This window comes from Sarcophilus harrisii, chromosome 5 (assembly GCF_902635505.1).
Source record: "Sarcophilus harrisii chromosome 5, mSarHar1.11, whole genome shotgun sequence".
NCBI classification, from domain to species: domain Eukaryota; kingdom Metazoa; phylum Chordata; class Mammalia; order Dasyuromorphia; family Dasyuridae; genus Sarcophilus; species Sarcophilus harrisii.
The window spans coordinates 258532176-258548633 of record NC_045430.1 but is presented as its reverse complement, the minus strand read 5'-3'; the positions used below and the strand labels follow the sequence as shown (position 1 = coordinate 258548633).

The 16458-nt window shown below is 33.9% G+C and overlaps 1 protein-coding gene across 3 annotated transcripts in view; it reads left to right on the top strand.

Annotated features, from left to right (window-relative positions):
• The window catches only part of ZNF385D (zinc finger protein 385D), a 368816-nt gene that overhangs the window by 210000 nt on the left and 142358 nt on the right, over nucleotides 1-16458 (top strand). For all 3 annotated transcript variants that reach the window (XM_031940342.1, XM_031940344.1, XM_031940343.1), the window contains exon 3: nucleotides 2130-2240. In XM_031940342.1, the coding sequence (XP_031796202.1) occupies nucleotides 2130-2240 (111 nt within the window). The remainder of the gene's footprint in view (nucleotides 1-2129; nucleotides 2241-16458) is intronic.

Below are 16458 nucleotides of genomic sequence, written 5' to 3'. Positions count from 1 at the left end.
GTCAAATACTTTTTCTTTCTATCTATTGATATATTCATGATTTTTTATTTCTTATTGTTCGATTATACTGATAGTTTTCCTGATATTGAATCAACCCTACATTTATGGAATAATTCCCACCTGATCATAGTGTATGATCTTTGTGACACATTGCTGTAATCTTGCTAGTGTTTTATTTAAATTTTTTTTGCACAATATTCATGATGGACATTGATCTATAGTTTTCTTTCTCTGGTTTTGTTCTCCCTATCTTAGGCATTAAAATCATATTTGTATCATTAAAGGAATTTGGAAAGATTCTTTCTTTAACTATTTTTTTCAAAAATCTGTATAGTATTGAGATTAATTGTTCTTTAAATGTTTAATAGAATTCGCTTATGAACCTGTTTGGTCCTGGGATTTTTTAAGGTAGTTCATTGATTTATTCAATTTGTTTTTTCTAAGATAATGGTTATTTAAATATTCTATTTCCTCTTCTGTTAATGTGGGCAAATTTTTTTTTTGGTAAATATTCATCTGTTTCATTATTTTGTCAGCTTTACTGGCATATGATGGGCAAAATAATTCCCAATAGTTAGTTTAATCTTTTTTGGTGCTACATTCACTTTTAATTTTTTGATGCTAGCAATTTGGTTTTTTCTTTCTTTTTTAAAAATCAAATTTACCAATTTTAAAATTTTATTTTATTGATTTTCTTTCATAAAACCTGTCCTTAGTTTTATTTGTTAATTTTAGTTTTTATTTTTCAAAATCCTTCAATTTTCAAGATTTCCATTTTGGGGTTTAATTGAGGATTTTAATTTTTTGTTAAATTTTTATTTTTAGTTCCCAATTCATCAATCTGTTCCTCCTCTCTTTCACTGATATATGTATTTAGGATTACACATTTCCCTATAATTACTGCATTGACTGAATACCACACATTTTAGACTGTTCTCTCATTTTTATCATTCTCTTTAATGAAATTAAGGATTGTTTTTCTGATTTGTCCTTTAACCCCCTCATTCTTTAGAATTAGATTATTTTCCAATTAGCATTTAATATGTGCATCCATGTTTCTTCATTGAATACAATTTTTATTGCATTATCACATGATAATGATACACTTACTATTTCTGCTTTTTTGCATTTGGATGAAGATTCACCAATCGTCTTTTTTTTTTTTTTTTAATGTGCCATATCCAACGAGAAAAAAATTATCCTCCTTTCTATTCTTTTTCCATTTTCTTTAGCTATCTATCATATCTAACTTTTCCAAGATTGTATTCATCTTCTTGATTTCTTTATCATTTGGGGCTTTTCTGTTAGATCTGTCTAGTTCTTGGGGGGTGGCATTTGAGGTCTATTATGAATATAGTTTTACTGTCTATTTTTTCTTGTAATTAATTTAACTTTTTCTTTAAGAATTTGGATGCTTTGTCATTTAGTGCATATATGTTTAGTAATTATTTTAGCAGTATGTAGCTTCCATGCTTATCCCTAGAGCAAGAAGATTCATTTTCATGAATCCAAATCCATCCTCAGACACTTATTAGTTGTGTGATTCTGGACAAGTTACTTAATCTTTGTTTGCCCTGAAGACAGGTAGATGGATTAGTGTCTAGGGTCACACTGCTAATAAGTGTTTGGGGCTGGATTTGGACTCACAAAGATGAGTGTTTCTGACTACAGGACCAATACTCTGAGTATTATGGACTAATAAAGGTGCGATATTTACAATAGCTGAGTTGATCAATTCTGTGTACTGATGTAGTTTTTTATATAGCTGCTATATAGACACAGATTAAGTATATAACCAGTGACTGCATTTGACAAAAAAAAAAAGTTCTTGTGACATTTCAATTATTTATTTATGGTGATAAAACAACATAATCAATGAACCCTGAATTAGAAATGGATTGCTGTGAAAGATGTGATAGTCATTTATTATATTTTATCATCCTGAGCTTGGGGTTTATTGTGCCCTAGTTTTCCTGAAAAATTGAAAACTAATCCCTCCAAATTAAAAAAAAAAAAGGTTTTTTAATCATAAACTATGGATTAGAGCTGGTCAGATTGCCTATTTAATAAAGTAGGAAGAATTCCAATAGAACTGACAACTTTTATTTCTATTTTTTTTCTTGTTACAGATGGACCCAATTCAGAAAGCAGTAATAAATCATACATTTGGGGTTCCTCTTCCTCATCGAAGAAAGCAAATTATATCGTGCAACATTTGCCAGTTGAGATTTAATTCTGATGTAAGTTCATTATTTGTTATTCACTATAAAAATTCATTATCTTTTTCTAATCAGAAAGGAAAAGAGCTTCCTTAAATATTCTTCCATAACTGAAAAAGTCTATAGTTGTTATTGTATTGAAACTTTATTAATCTATGGTGTGCCCTTTTGGAAGCCTGCTTATTTTTTTGATAAGGAAAAACAGTGCATGTACTATGTTTTGAATGTATAACTTATTGGTACTTTAACACCATTGCTTAGTGCATATAGAAATGGTACATGGCCTGGGGTTACTTGGTGTCCAGTCAGATTCTCAGCCACAGAGTCCCATTGGAGGCCCATTGACTTGAGCTGTATGTGCAGGGTTAACCCTTAACAAAGTTGTGCAATGGATGATATTTGTGCTTTCTACATTTACCCTCTACATTCACTCAATCTTATGTTTCCATCTTGGCCCAGATTACTGTTAACTAGTCACCTGACTCACCCTAAGACATTCCCCTTGTATTGATGTAGTTGTCAAGGGGTGCTTAAAAATTTACTTTAAGGAATGAGATTTCCTTGAGAGAATTTAAGGCAAAAACTGCTCCATAGGGAATGCCCAAGAGTCTGAATACAATATGAGAATTTTCCTGATACAGACCTTCAAGTCTTCCCACCCTAGCAAGAGCATCCTTCTTGCTGCCATCACCTGCCAAGAATGCTGTCAATGTTTTCTGTTGACAGTATTCCTGTGTGGTTTTGACTGTAAGGCTGAATATCACTCATGTGACTAATTCTGAATAAAGATGATGCTGGGATCAATATATTTTTCTTCCTTTGGGGCAGCCTACTTTTTGAGCCTTGGAAACTCTGCTGTTTGGGGCAGCCAAGCAAAAAAGGGGATAGAATTTGCATCCCTGTCTAGTGAATTAAGAGGTCATAGAGCATGCAGAACTAAATTATTCTCTATTTTTATCCTTTCATTGCATGAAGAAATCAGTGATTTTTTTTGTTGCTATTTTTGATGTTGTCAATTGGCTGATTTGGTTTCTTGCTGCACCTGCCTTAAAATATAACTGTGTCTAGTCCTTTATGTTTTCAGATTCTTTATAGCTATGATCTATGAAAATTCACTTGTACGAGACAAAAAAAAATTCTTCTTTATGCATTAATACTCTCTCTCAGTGATGAGTTAATTTTAGAAAGTTCAGTTTTACTATTTTTAAAATATGTGGGAAGATTCCCTTTGTTGATCTCATACAAGATATGACCATTTCAGGAATAAAACAGTAGGTGTGTAGAACCCTGGCTATGCAGTCAAAGTGCTTGGGTTCGAATTCTATCTCTAAACTGGGCTTTAAAGCAGACAAGTTAAGTTCCCAAGGCCTCAATGCCTTTATCTGTACAATGAATAGGTTGGATAAAATGTATCCTAAGATCCTTTGAAACTGAAAATAAAACCATTTTTCTATGTAGAAACTGTCACAAATTTAAAATCTTTCTTGAATATTTAATAGGTAAATAAAAACTACAATATTTGGAGATATTAAGCAGATAGTTGGTTTTTAACTTTCACAAATCAAAAAAAAGTAGTAAACTACAATTACCAAGAGCAATTAGGAAACTGGGTAATGCTTCCTATATAATATGTCAGATATCATTATTGCATCTTTCTCTTCCCCTTCTTTTCCTCTTATTCTCTTTTTCTTATATTTTTCTTCCATTCTGCGGCTTCTATTCCTTCCCCTCTCCTTTTCCCATTGTTCTCTTTCCCTTATATTTCTTCCTTTTAATTTCTTCATTCTCCTTTTCCTCCCATTCCTCTTCCTATATTTTGTCTTACTCCTTTTGTCTTCTTCCTTTGGAGTTCAGGTAGAAAAAGTTTTGGTATAAGTTGCTATCACACTTATGTTTAATACTCTGTTTATTATTGCATAGGAAGAGAAAATCAATGCTTTTTAAGGTGAATAAAATATGAGGGTGCAAAATTATCCTCCTTTATAACCCTCCAGCATATTCATGTCTTTCTTAAGCCATAGTGGCAAAATTGAGCTCAGTGTCTTAGCCGACACTTTTGATGAAGGAATTCACCGACATCCTCTGATTCCAAATGCTGTGCACTTTACGCTATATAACATTGATTTTGCATATATAAATATTCAAGTATATCCAAACACATGACTCCCATTTATACATATAGTGTGTATCTATTTTAAAAAATAACTGTAGTTTTCTTTTAGTTGTTGTTGGACATTCCCTTTAAATGAAAAGTTCAACCTTCTATGAAACCTGTTTTTCTATGGGTAAATGTCTTCTGCTACTTTCCAAAACTGTCAGGTTATTTGGCTCCCCATCTCAACTAGATGAGTGTATCACTGGTGCTATTTCCCCTTCAAAAGCAGTCCTTTGGCATAATCATTTACTTTCACAAAAAGAACAGGGAACTCTGTTGAGATACCTTTGTTTTGTGGTTAAGTGACCTTGAGTCCAAAGGAGGTCATCTCTGCAGAGTTTGATGGTCACACAAGCTTCTCATAGAATCAGAAGATAATGAGCAATGTCCTTTGAAGGGCCAGTTCTTGCCTAGTATGTGTAGCAGAGAAGCAGCATGTCCATCAGTGTTGTCTGTGAACCTCTTCTAGCTTTGAGTTTGAACTTTGGAGATAATCCCTAACAAAGAAAATCCAATGGATGCATCATGAAAGAAAATGTTGTCCAAACTCCCACAGATTTCAAAATCCAAAGAAAAATCAGGTGGGCACAGAGAAACAATTGTGCCTGAAAATAACAAAAGGATTTTTAAAGAGATATGAATCCTTTAGAGGAGTTTATAATCTCTTATTTGAAAATTTGATAACCATCCATTTTAAGCATTTAAAAATGTTATTCTGAGAAGGGGTCCTTAGATTTAACCAGACTACTAAAAGTTGTTAACTATAATGGCTAATGATTCCTGCTTAAAATGAAATTTTTAATAGTGGTAACTGGAGTGATGGTGGTAACACATTTAACATGTGTTCATTTAGATTTTACTATATACAAGGATCTGGAGTTATAAAGCTTAAAATAAAATAACCCTTACTCTTAAGAAATTAACAATCTACAGAAGGATCCATAAAGGTCCATGGTCAATCAAAGACTCTGAGAAGGCTGGGCTGATTTTATTCAAATAAAAATCAGTTAAGTGAGATATATCATTTTCTAAGCAGAAAATCAGTTATTGTAGGAAGAATCATTCTCAGCCTATGACTTGCTTAGAAAAGGCAGATTATGAACAGTTTACACATCAATTTTTTTGGAAAGATAAGAATAGAGAATTAAGTGAAGATAACTGAATTATAGAATTTAGTTCAGAGATATAAATAATCTCTGCAGATTTCTAGTACAATTCATAATAGAAAATATTCCCCATTAAATGATACACATTCAAATCTTTGCTTGAAGAACTCCAAGGACCAGATATCTATTTTCTTCCAAGGCAGCCCATCTCATTTTGGGGTAGTCTAATTGTTAGGATGTTTTGGTGTGGTAGGAGTGGGAATGTTTTCATTTTACTATTTTCTTTCTTAAAAGCTGCCTCCAAAAAGGGTCCAGGAGGCAGTTGGTGATGAAGGACTGGGTCTCGGGACAGAGATTACATAAAGAGTGGAAGAACAAAGTTTGGTCAGGATATAGAAGTATATAGATGCACAAGGAAGTGATTGGCCCACCAATTGATTGGTCAAGGTCTCCAAAGGAGGAGTAAACTACTCTATAGCCAGTTTTCATCACTAACTTCTAAGCAGACTAAAGTGTTATGATATATTGTAGCAGCAAAATGGATATAGAAACAGAAGACACAGTCAAAAGTGTCAAGTTCACCAATGAGGGTTTTGGAATGTGTGGGCCATTTTTATGAATGGATGGATACATTTTCCCCAGCCAGGAACACATTCAGGTGTGACTTAATTTCAAGGAAGTTGCTTGAGTTTTGGAAAAAAAAAATCTTGTGTTCAGATCTGAGAATACTAGTATCCTATAGGGACATTTTAAATTCTAGGGTTTCTCAAAGGGCAGAAGTCAAACTTTTTACTTATATGTCTCTTCTATAGGAATAGTTCAAAGTACAAAAATGATTTCATTACATAGCAAAGGAAGTGGACATCCAAGAAAAACTTCTACTTTGAGAGCCATGAAATAGTTTGTCTGCTGAAAGATCCAAGATCCGCTAAGAAACTGTATGAGATACTGTTTTAATTTGAATTTAATTACTTTTTCTCTCTTTATGTAATTATATACATATCTCAAAAGAGCTTTTGGATGTTACTAAAATCCAAAAAAAAAAAATTAAAATTTACCAAATCAGCATTGTTATCTAAAAATTGTTAAGTGTTGAAAGGTATCTTTAGATTATTTGTTTATTTGTTTGTTTTTTTACTGGAGATGATATTTGCTATTGATGATCATTCATTGATTTGTTTTATCCTTATTAATGTCTTTTGTTTTTACATCACTTTTATTTCCAAATATATCTTTCATACTTTCTTTTCAAAAGCATTATCCCTTGTAGCAAAGAATGGAAAGAGAAAAGATAAAACCCATTCATCAAAATTAACCAACATGGCAGCCAGTTCTGATAGTATATATGATCTGGTGATCATAGTACTTCACCTATATAAAGAAGAGGTCAGGGTTAGCAGCAGATTTTCTTCCACCATTTTCAGGCCAAACCTGATCTCAATAAATCTCAGATTTTTGTTGTGATATTTTTTCTGTTCATATTTCTAGGATGCACCCACTGTCGTTGAGTATATAGAAAATGGGATATACATACTTCTCTCTCCACTATATAAACATAATAATTTCTACTAGATTTATTGCTGGTGAAGTCTGTCCTTTAATTAGGCAAAGGATGACCCTTGATTCTCATACTCATGAGCTCATTAAAATCTCCTGCTCTGGTATCTTGGGACCTATCTAAGTTTGGGGCATTAGTTTAGGTCACATTAAAAGTGGATGTGTAGGATGGAGAAACTTGATGTACAATAGAAATTTAGTAATGAATTGGAAACATACACCAAATGCAATGTTAACCATGTAAAGACCCATGATGCATAACAACAGAGTAATTAAAATAGGATTAACCAGTTTAATTCACAATTTCTAGTAATTATGATTGGAAGGCTAATATTCAAGCTTCACTGAGACAAAATATGGTTTTCAAGACTGTTAATTATCCATTTTTATATTTTACCTTCTTTTATACTCTTTGACTAATACTCAAGTAAAAATCTGCAGGCAAACCCATTCAGTTGGACCAATCTTTTCATCCAGTTGGGCCTTTCCTCGACATTCTCCCTTTCTCTGCCACCCATCAATGCCCCTTCAGGAAGCTTCACTGGCCCCTCTGTGTAACTGGGCTTTACATCATGTCAGGAGGGCAAAGTCATTGCTGCTTCTGAAGAATTCCAGACCTTTGAAAATGACAAGGTCATTTATTTAAGTAAAAGAAAGACAAAAGAAGGGCAGCCTCATCCCGGGAAGAGATAGTTGCACATGCTGACATCTGTATACTCCTGGGTATAAGCTAAGTCAGATTCTCTGACTCACTCTGAATCCCTGGAAGCATCCCTAAAGGACTCTGATACTTTATAATGGAATGGCTCATTCCTTCATACATTCACTGGGTTATGGCCCAGAAGCCTATTAGGGGATTTTGTGGCATCTCCTGAGTCTTCCAGTTTAACAACCATTTAGGAACTTTATCACCAAACAGGGCAAATCTCTTAGCATTAAGCATATGGGAATTATTCCCCACTCCACCCCCTACTCTCTACCCCCTGTATGTAGTTACTTAGAACTAGGAATGGTCAGCTGGACATACACCATGTGGGATTTTGTTGCATATTGCTTTGTTGTTATTTTTGTCTGTTTCAACTGTGTCCAGTTCTTGGTGATCCCATTTGAGATTGTTTTTGGCAAAAATAATGAAGTGGTTTGACATTTCCTTCTCTAGCTCATGTTGAAGATGAGGAACTGAGGCAAACAGGGTTAAGTGACCTGTCCAGGACCACACAGATAGCAAGGGTCTGAGGTTAGATTTGAGCTCAGGTCTTCCCAAGTCCAGAACCAAGTGCTTACATATTATTATAATTATTATGTTTATTTGTTTCCTGATTCCATTTATTTTACTTTGCATTAATTCATACTCAAATGAGATGATATTTGTAAAGTGCTTTCACACAATTAAGGCATATTAACATAGGCAATTAACAAATATTTGTCTCTTTCTATCCTTCCTTCATAAAATATGGTTTTTTATCCTTCATAATTGTCATTTATTATACTTCTATAATATCATATTACATTCTTATTCCACAATTTGTTTAGTCAATGATTTCCTGCATTTTGTCCATTTTCCCTTCAATTACTGTATGTGCTGCTTTAAATATTTTAATTATATCTTTTTTTTTCAATTTTTCACTTCTTTGAAGTGTGTGCCTGCCAGTGAAACCTCTGGATCAATGAACTCTTGTATGGATAATTCTTTAACATAATTCCACTTTTTTTTGGGAGGGGGGAGTAATGAGTGTGTGGGTGAGGGGTCATAATTCCAAACTGCTTTTTAAAAATTATCTCCATTCATATTGGTGTTAAGTAGTCATCACTGTTCCTCTCATCAATTTGAAAAAATAATTTTTCTTGATATCTTTCAATTTCATATGACCTGCAATTCTCAATGTATCTCCTTCCACTCTTCCTCTGGAGAGTCATCATTTATAATAATGGGAAAAAGGAATAGAAAAAAAATGAGCAAAAACAACAAAAAACACATTATTTGTGTAACCTTCAGTCTCATCTCAGCAGGGAAACCCATCAAGGCTAACTATGGGCATAGCATTCTATTTTTTTTTCTTTTTTATTGTAGTAAGTTTATTTTTAATACACAGTGCTTTATGAATCATGTTGGGAGAGAAAAATCAGAGCAAAAGGGAAAAACTATAGGAGAGAGAGAGAAAAAAGAAGTGAATATTGCATGTGTTGATTTACATTCAGTCTCCTTAGATCTTTTTCTGGATACAAATGGCATTTTCTGTCCAAAGTCTATTAGGATTGCCTTGGATCACTGAACCACTGAGAAGAACTAAGTCTTTCATAGTTGATCATCTCACATTCTTGCTGTTACTGTGTACAATGTATTCCTGGTTCTGCTTGTTTTGCTCAGCGTCAGTTCGTGTAAATCTTAATCAGCTTGTTCATCATTTTTTATAAAACAATATCGCATTGCCTTCATGTATCACAACTTGTTAAGTCCAATTGATGGGTATCCACTCCTTTTCCAATTCTTTTCTACCACAAAAAGAGCTGCTACAAACATTTTTGTACATGTGGGTCCTTTTTCCCTCCTTTATTATTTCTTTGGGATACAGACTTAGGAATGACACTGCTAGGTCAAAGGGTATGCACAGTTTTATAGCTCTGGTCATATTTTCAGACTGCTCTCCAGAATGGTTGGATCATTTCACACCAATAATGCATTAGTGTCCCAGTTTTCCCACATCCCCTCCAATATTTCTATTATCTTTTCCTGTCCTCTTAGTCAGTCTGAGACACGTGTAGTGGTACCTGAGAGTTTATTTTAATTTGCATTTCTCTAATCTAATAGTGATTTAGAGGATTTTTAAAAAAATATAATTATAAAAGGCTTTACTTTTGTCATCTGAAAATCTTCTGTTAATATCCTTTGACCATTTATCAATTGGATGGCATTCTATTTTAATTCATTTCTTGTTATTGGTCTTGCATGTTTATTTTTGTAATAATTCATTATATCATTTTCCCATTTACTTTTCATCAGTTCAGAAGAATCTTTATATGCTTTCCTGCACTCATAACATTCATAATTTCTTGAAGCACTTATCACTACTCCTTAGCCCATTAGTGTAAATTTCTGCATGAAATTAAATTCATGCACCATGCAGAATAGAAAGGGAAGTAGGAGAGGAGTGAGTGTGTCTATGAATTAGAGCTCCACAGGGAGGAGGCATGGATATGATAATTAAGACATTTCCTCTAAGCCTTTGTTCTTTGCATTTGATTATCATTTGTAGCCTGTAATATTATTCTTTTCTTATTCAATACAACTTACATTGCTTTTCTTATAAATGATGTCCATTCTCTGTTTTAATTACAAACCTTGAAATGAAATGGACTAGAATTTGCCCTAAATTCCAATATTTTCAAGACTTTAATTTTGTTTAAATGAGAGGAAAGAAACGATGTATTTGACCTGACCATTTCAGGATCAATGAGATCATAACAATTTATGTATTGATGACAATTGACAATATGATGAAAATATGATTGAGAGTTACAAGGGCCTTATGAAAATAAGATTACAGGTTTAAAACTAGAAGAAACTTTACAGTCATATATCCAGCATCTTCATTTCTCTACTTCTGCACATTTCTAGTACCATAGGTTTGGAAGACATCTTCCCCATGGTAATTTAGGTAGTAAGTGCCAGCCATACAATTTTATCCCTTGTAATCCCAATCCCATGCTTTATGTTTATAGTAAAGGAGCCAAATAAAATAAAATAAAATAGTACAAGGAACAGTCTAAATACCATAATTAAACACAATTAATATTAAAGTTAGATCAGAATCACAGAATTTGAGAGTTGGAAGGTCTCAGGGGTCATGTAATATAACACATGTGTAAAAGAAATCCTTACTCTCACATACCAGACAAATTGTCATCTATCATCAGTTCTGAGACTTCCAAGGAAAGGGAGTTCATAAGCTCTCAAGGCAGCCCATTCCATTCTTGGATAGCTCTACCTATTAGGAAGAGAAAGTTTTTTTTTTTTTTGGTGTTGAAAACTAACACTCTAGAGGCACGAAAAACTTTTCCAGTCAAGTGGATCATTTTTGTTCTATTTTAGTGATGTCTGCACAGTGTGACCACTGTCTGAGAATCACTGCACCAAATCCTTGAGCACAGATACACTTTGTTTGCAGATTCTTGAAACCTTATTTGACGCACCAAATGTAGACTGGGAAAGTGCCTGTGGGATATGTTGTCTCTGTCCGAATTTATGTTTTGGTTTAAATTGAAATGAATATTGGTAAAGTTACAGCAATCATAGTGAAGCCAGTTCTTATCATGGGGGAATTGAAAATGACCAATGGAAGTATGCTCATCATAAGTTTTATGTGTTTAAATACATGTGTGAGTTTTAATTGTAAGTACCATGAATCATGTACACATACAGTGTACCTAAGCTGAGCGTGGACATGGACTAAATGTATCTATAACATATTCCACATGGTTTGCATTTTAAGATATAAATGAACTGATTCTTTCCATCTGTAGAGATTAAAGCAAAGAAATTTACCCTTAGCTGGTACATACTATATTAGATCTCTGGGTAAGAAATGAAGCCTTTTCTCAGTTTCCTTATAAATATGCTTTCAGAAGCCAGGCTCTGAACAGGTTTTATCCATTTCCAGAGCATTGCTTATTTTCTCCACATCAGTGAACTTGTCATGATAATCAACTTTTTTTTGTCCCAGCCATCAATCACTCTTGATTACAGCTGGGTAGAAGTTCTGTTCTGTTGATCAGCTCATCAGTGCACACAATATTACACCTGGAGGCCACTGACAACCACCCCTCCTTGGAAAGAATCATTTTCCTCCAAGACTTTGTGATGCAGCTCTTTTATTTGCATTTGTGTCTCATAGTATTGTCACTTTTTTGACTTTGTCATTTCTTTTATTGAAATGATCTTTTTGAAATGTCCTTTCAAAGGTGGCTTGATTTCTTCTTTGAGGGGAGGGAGAATGGAGAATTATGTCTTTCTAGAATTGTATGTTTCCATTTTGCCTCCCCTCTCACATCCTTTTTTTTTAAACATTTAAAAATTAACAGTGAACTTCTTTCACCTCACTGTAGTTACTCAAGAAATTAAAATTGCATGAGTTCTAAATTAAATGAATATTCAGTATTTTAGAAGGGGAGATTTTAGCATAAGTTTTCATAAAATGTTTGTGAGACAAATTTTGTCCATTTTTATTGGCTTTCTTAGTTAAATTTTCTAGCTTAAACTGGGAAGCATTTATCTTTAATGTGTTTTTTATTTTAAGAGTCTTTTAACAAACTTTCTACATGCTTAACATCTTAAAAATAAGCATTTCTTTAGTTTTTCAAAGGCAGTCTGTCATTACTGTGAATCATTGCACTATTGTAGCTTGGCTTACTGGTGGCAGGGCCTGTTTTGGAGTTAGGAGGACCTTGTTTTACATCTTACCTCTATTGAAGCCAAATTGTGTGACCCGGACCAATTATTTAATCTCTACTTGACATGGACAACTGTAATACAGGAAGTTTTGTGTGTATGTGTGTGTGTGTGTGAAAGAGAGAGAGAGAGAGACAGAGACAGAGATAGACAAAAAGAGAGACAGACAGAAAGAGACAGAGAGAGACAGAAAGACATACAGAAACAAAGAAAGAGAGAGAGAGAGAGAGAGTGAGTATGAGTGCGTAAGTGTGTGTGTCAGTCAGTCAGTCAGTCAGTCAGAGAGATCCCATAGGCAATCTGGTAAAGCCAATGAGCACTTTCTCAGAATACTATTTTTAGATCCAAAAACAAAATACTCCAGATCACAAAGAATAACAATTATATTGAAATGTGATATGTATGTGTATGTGTATGTGTGTACAAATACATATCATACATAAATCCTTGCTCTATGACTCAATACCAAATGTATCATGTGAAGGGTTTGTCATTACTAAGAGTCTACACACACACGATAAATTTATCATTTCTTCCTTCCCCCAGTGGTGCATAACAGGTAAAAAAAAAAATGCCTTTATATCTAAGCTGTTTTGTTGTTGTTGTTGTTCTTAATAGTTGTTCTTGATGTAGTTGATTATGCCATGACCATTTTTTAATATCTGATTTCCTAAAGTGCTTATATAAATACCCTTTAATAATTCTTTACTCTCCCATCAAGCTAGCCAGATCATTTCTCTCCTCTACTTTATTGTGTGTTATGTTTATTTTTTAAATAATCACACAAAGTTGAAAATAACTTAAAAGGTTCTAGAAACATGAAATTTTAAAAGAGAACATTATAAATGGAACTCAAATACAAAATAAGGAAACTGAATAATAATTTGATTAAAAACTAGAATTTTGCATAAAAAAACTTCAGTAATAGAAGCTTATTTTTTGTCTTTTCTTCCCATTTTTAGGACAATAATGTGTTATTTTCTTTGGATTAAGGTGAGCCAACAAGGAAGAGTTATGTTTCCTTCGTCTATGGACACTGAGACATGATTGGATATTATTTTAATCTACATAGTGTGAAGTCCAAATTAGCTCACTGGAGGCCTCAGAATTAGCCGGAGTCAGGATAAGCAAAAGTCCTTGGTCTTTAGGAGGAGAAGTGAAGGGGATTGACAAAATTGCCACAAGCTCTCCACCAATCTCCTTTCTCCTCATCCTCCTCCAAAGTGACTCTGGCTTGTCTTACTCCACCCCCTAATCCCTCCTATGATTATCTGTATACACCAAAAGATTTGAGCCAGCACAGAATAGTGAGAAGGGCCATTTTCCAAGCATATGCTAATAGAGTATTGTCCAATAGGTAATTAGCCTTAAGTGCTTGGTTATCTGATTTCAGTGCACATATTCAGAGTTTCAGCCCTTTACACATAGTAACAAAATTCCTGGAAAAATGATATTCCTTAGTGGACAATAATTAGATATAATATTTTTAAAATTCCTAAGCAATCATTAGGATTTTGTTTTCAAAAATAATATGAAGGATAAATGGAAAATCAGATATTTCCAACTGGTTTTCTTAAGTTTGATCTTTCTCAATTTTATGTCCATGTGCCAGATTTGATTATAGTTCAGTCTATCCTTCCTGGTCCCCTTTTCCTTTTCTTCTACCCCTTTTACTTTGCATCTGTACATAACTATTTCTATGTACATACGCTTATATGTTCATATATAGCATGTGTGTGTTGTTATCAGAGAGTATAAATTAATATGAGCATCTTATGTAATTCTTATTTTTATAGACCTATCATTCATCTGTCTATATATTTTTCACTTTAAATTAGCACTTTGATGAGAATCACACCTAACAGGAGAATACAAATCTCAACTGTCTTAAATAGTGACATTTTAGTGAGACAATGCCAACCAGAAATATGCTACTTTTTTTTCAACTTAAGCCACAATTTCCTTTTTCCTCCTTATAAACAATGACTATAACTTTAAAAGATGACTCCAGAGGCTGATTTAATAAAGATCTTTTATCAGCAAACCAGGTGATCTGTAGTTTATACACAGAGATGTGTAAGTTTATAGGATATATAGAACAGGATAGAATAGTTGTTCCATCACTTTTCCAATTTGAAATGTTAGCACTACTGCATTGTGCCTAGAGCACTAGACCTGAAGCTAAGAAAGACTCGGCTTCTTTCCTCAGACACCTATTAGTTTAATGACCTGGGAAAGTCATTTTAACTTCCTGACTTATTTTTTAAATCTATAAAATGGTAACACTCACTCCCATGTCTCCCCCCACCCCCCAGGTCTAAATAAATAAAAATTGATCTTTTTTTCTAGTTCTAGTGTTCTAGAACATATTTAGTTGCAACAAACCTTTAAAGTCTTTAGACTATGTAAGCATTGGAAAATAGAGAAGAAAATCCTTCAGAAGGATCCAGGTGCTGCTGGGATGGAAAATTTGAGTGGACACTCCATGTAGGAGAGCATTAAGAGAGAGACATTTGCTGCTGCCTGTGCCTGGCCAATCTGTAAAGACCATTAAGTCAATTGGAGACTTTTTGCAAGCCAGCTCTCATTGACTCTCACTCTCATCACTCTCAACAACATCATTTTTTGTATTTTGTGTTCTATTTTTATTGAAATGTCTGAAAGCTAAAAGGAGAGAAATTAAGTTTTCATTACTTGCTTTACATGCTCTTGTAATATATAGATATGCATACATAAACATACACATATGTGTATATATGTCTGTGTATAGACGCACATACATATATATATATATATATATATATATACATACATACACAAGTATGAAATATCTCGAGAGATGCTTTGACAGTCTTTGCACCCCAGCTTACAAAGTCCTGTATTGCAATTTGAATGAATGATGAAACATTTTTAAAGCATTTACTAAGTAGAAAGCCTGCACATCGAAATAGAAAATTCACAACATTCTCTACTCCCCCAAAACTCTCATTCTAATAGGAGAAAATGACACATATAAGGGATTGCTACTGGATGGCCAATAGGAAGCCTGAAGTTAGACAGAGGTTGGACAAAGACAGAGACAGAGACAGACAGACAGATAGAGAGACAGAGACTTTGAGAGCAAAAGACAGAGAGAGAGAGAGAGAGAGAGAGAGAGAGAGAGAGAGAGAGAGAGAGAGAGAGGAGAGAGGAAGAGAAGAGAGGGGAGAGAGGGAGGTGAGAGAGAGAGTGCATGTGCAAGTGTTCTCTGTACAGCACCACCTATATTATAAGTTTTGTCTGGAATCTCATTACATGGGGAATTCCCACCATCTCTGCTCTTACTGATCAGTCTGAAATGTTAATTTTGCATCCCAGAAGACAGTATCTTTGATATATATGCAGAAAAATCCCTGGACAAATTTTAGAGGTCAGAAGCCTCTGATGAAGGCACATGAAATTCTCATTGTCAGAAGCCATATCATTAAGAATCAAAAGTGACACATCTTAAGATGAAAAAGAGACAATTAATCTGAATCTCCAGATAAAAAGTACATAGCCATATGTTGAAATTATATAATAAATTCAATGGGCAATATCTGCTTTTAAACCAAGTAGTGAGTGACTAGGGGTTCTGTTATGGCAACCAGAAGTTGTTGGGACAAGTGACTTAGTATGATGGTGTCATTGCCATCTGGCAATGTCTGGAGATAGCTTGGACTAAGGAGAAAGGTGAATTGTGCTTATACTCTCCAAATTTCTTTCTGTGGTAAAATTTTGAGTGCCCTGTCTTTAGCTATGGAAATCAACCACTTGCATGTGTCATAGAGAAGGAGAAGGGACTTGCTATTATGGGAAAGTAAGAACCTTAATTCCAAGGATAGACTTAAAATTAGAGAAATAAAATGGCACATTAATATAAAGGCTCAAGACAGCGAGGTTCAATAGGGTTCCTCTTGAACTTTTACTCCAGCACTACATTTACTCTTAATAGAC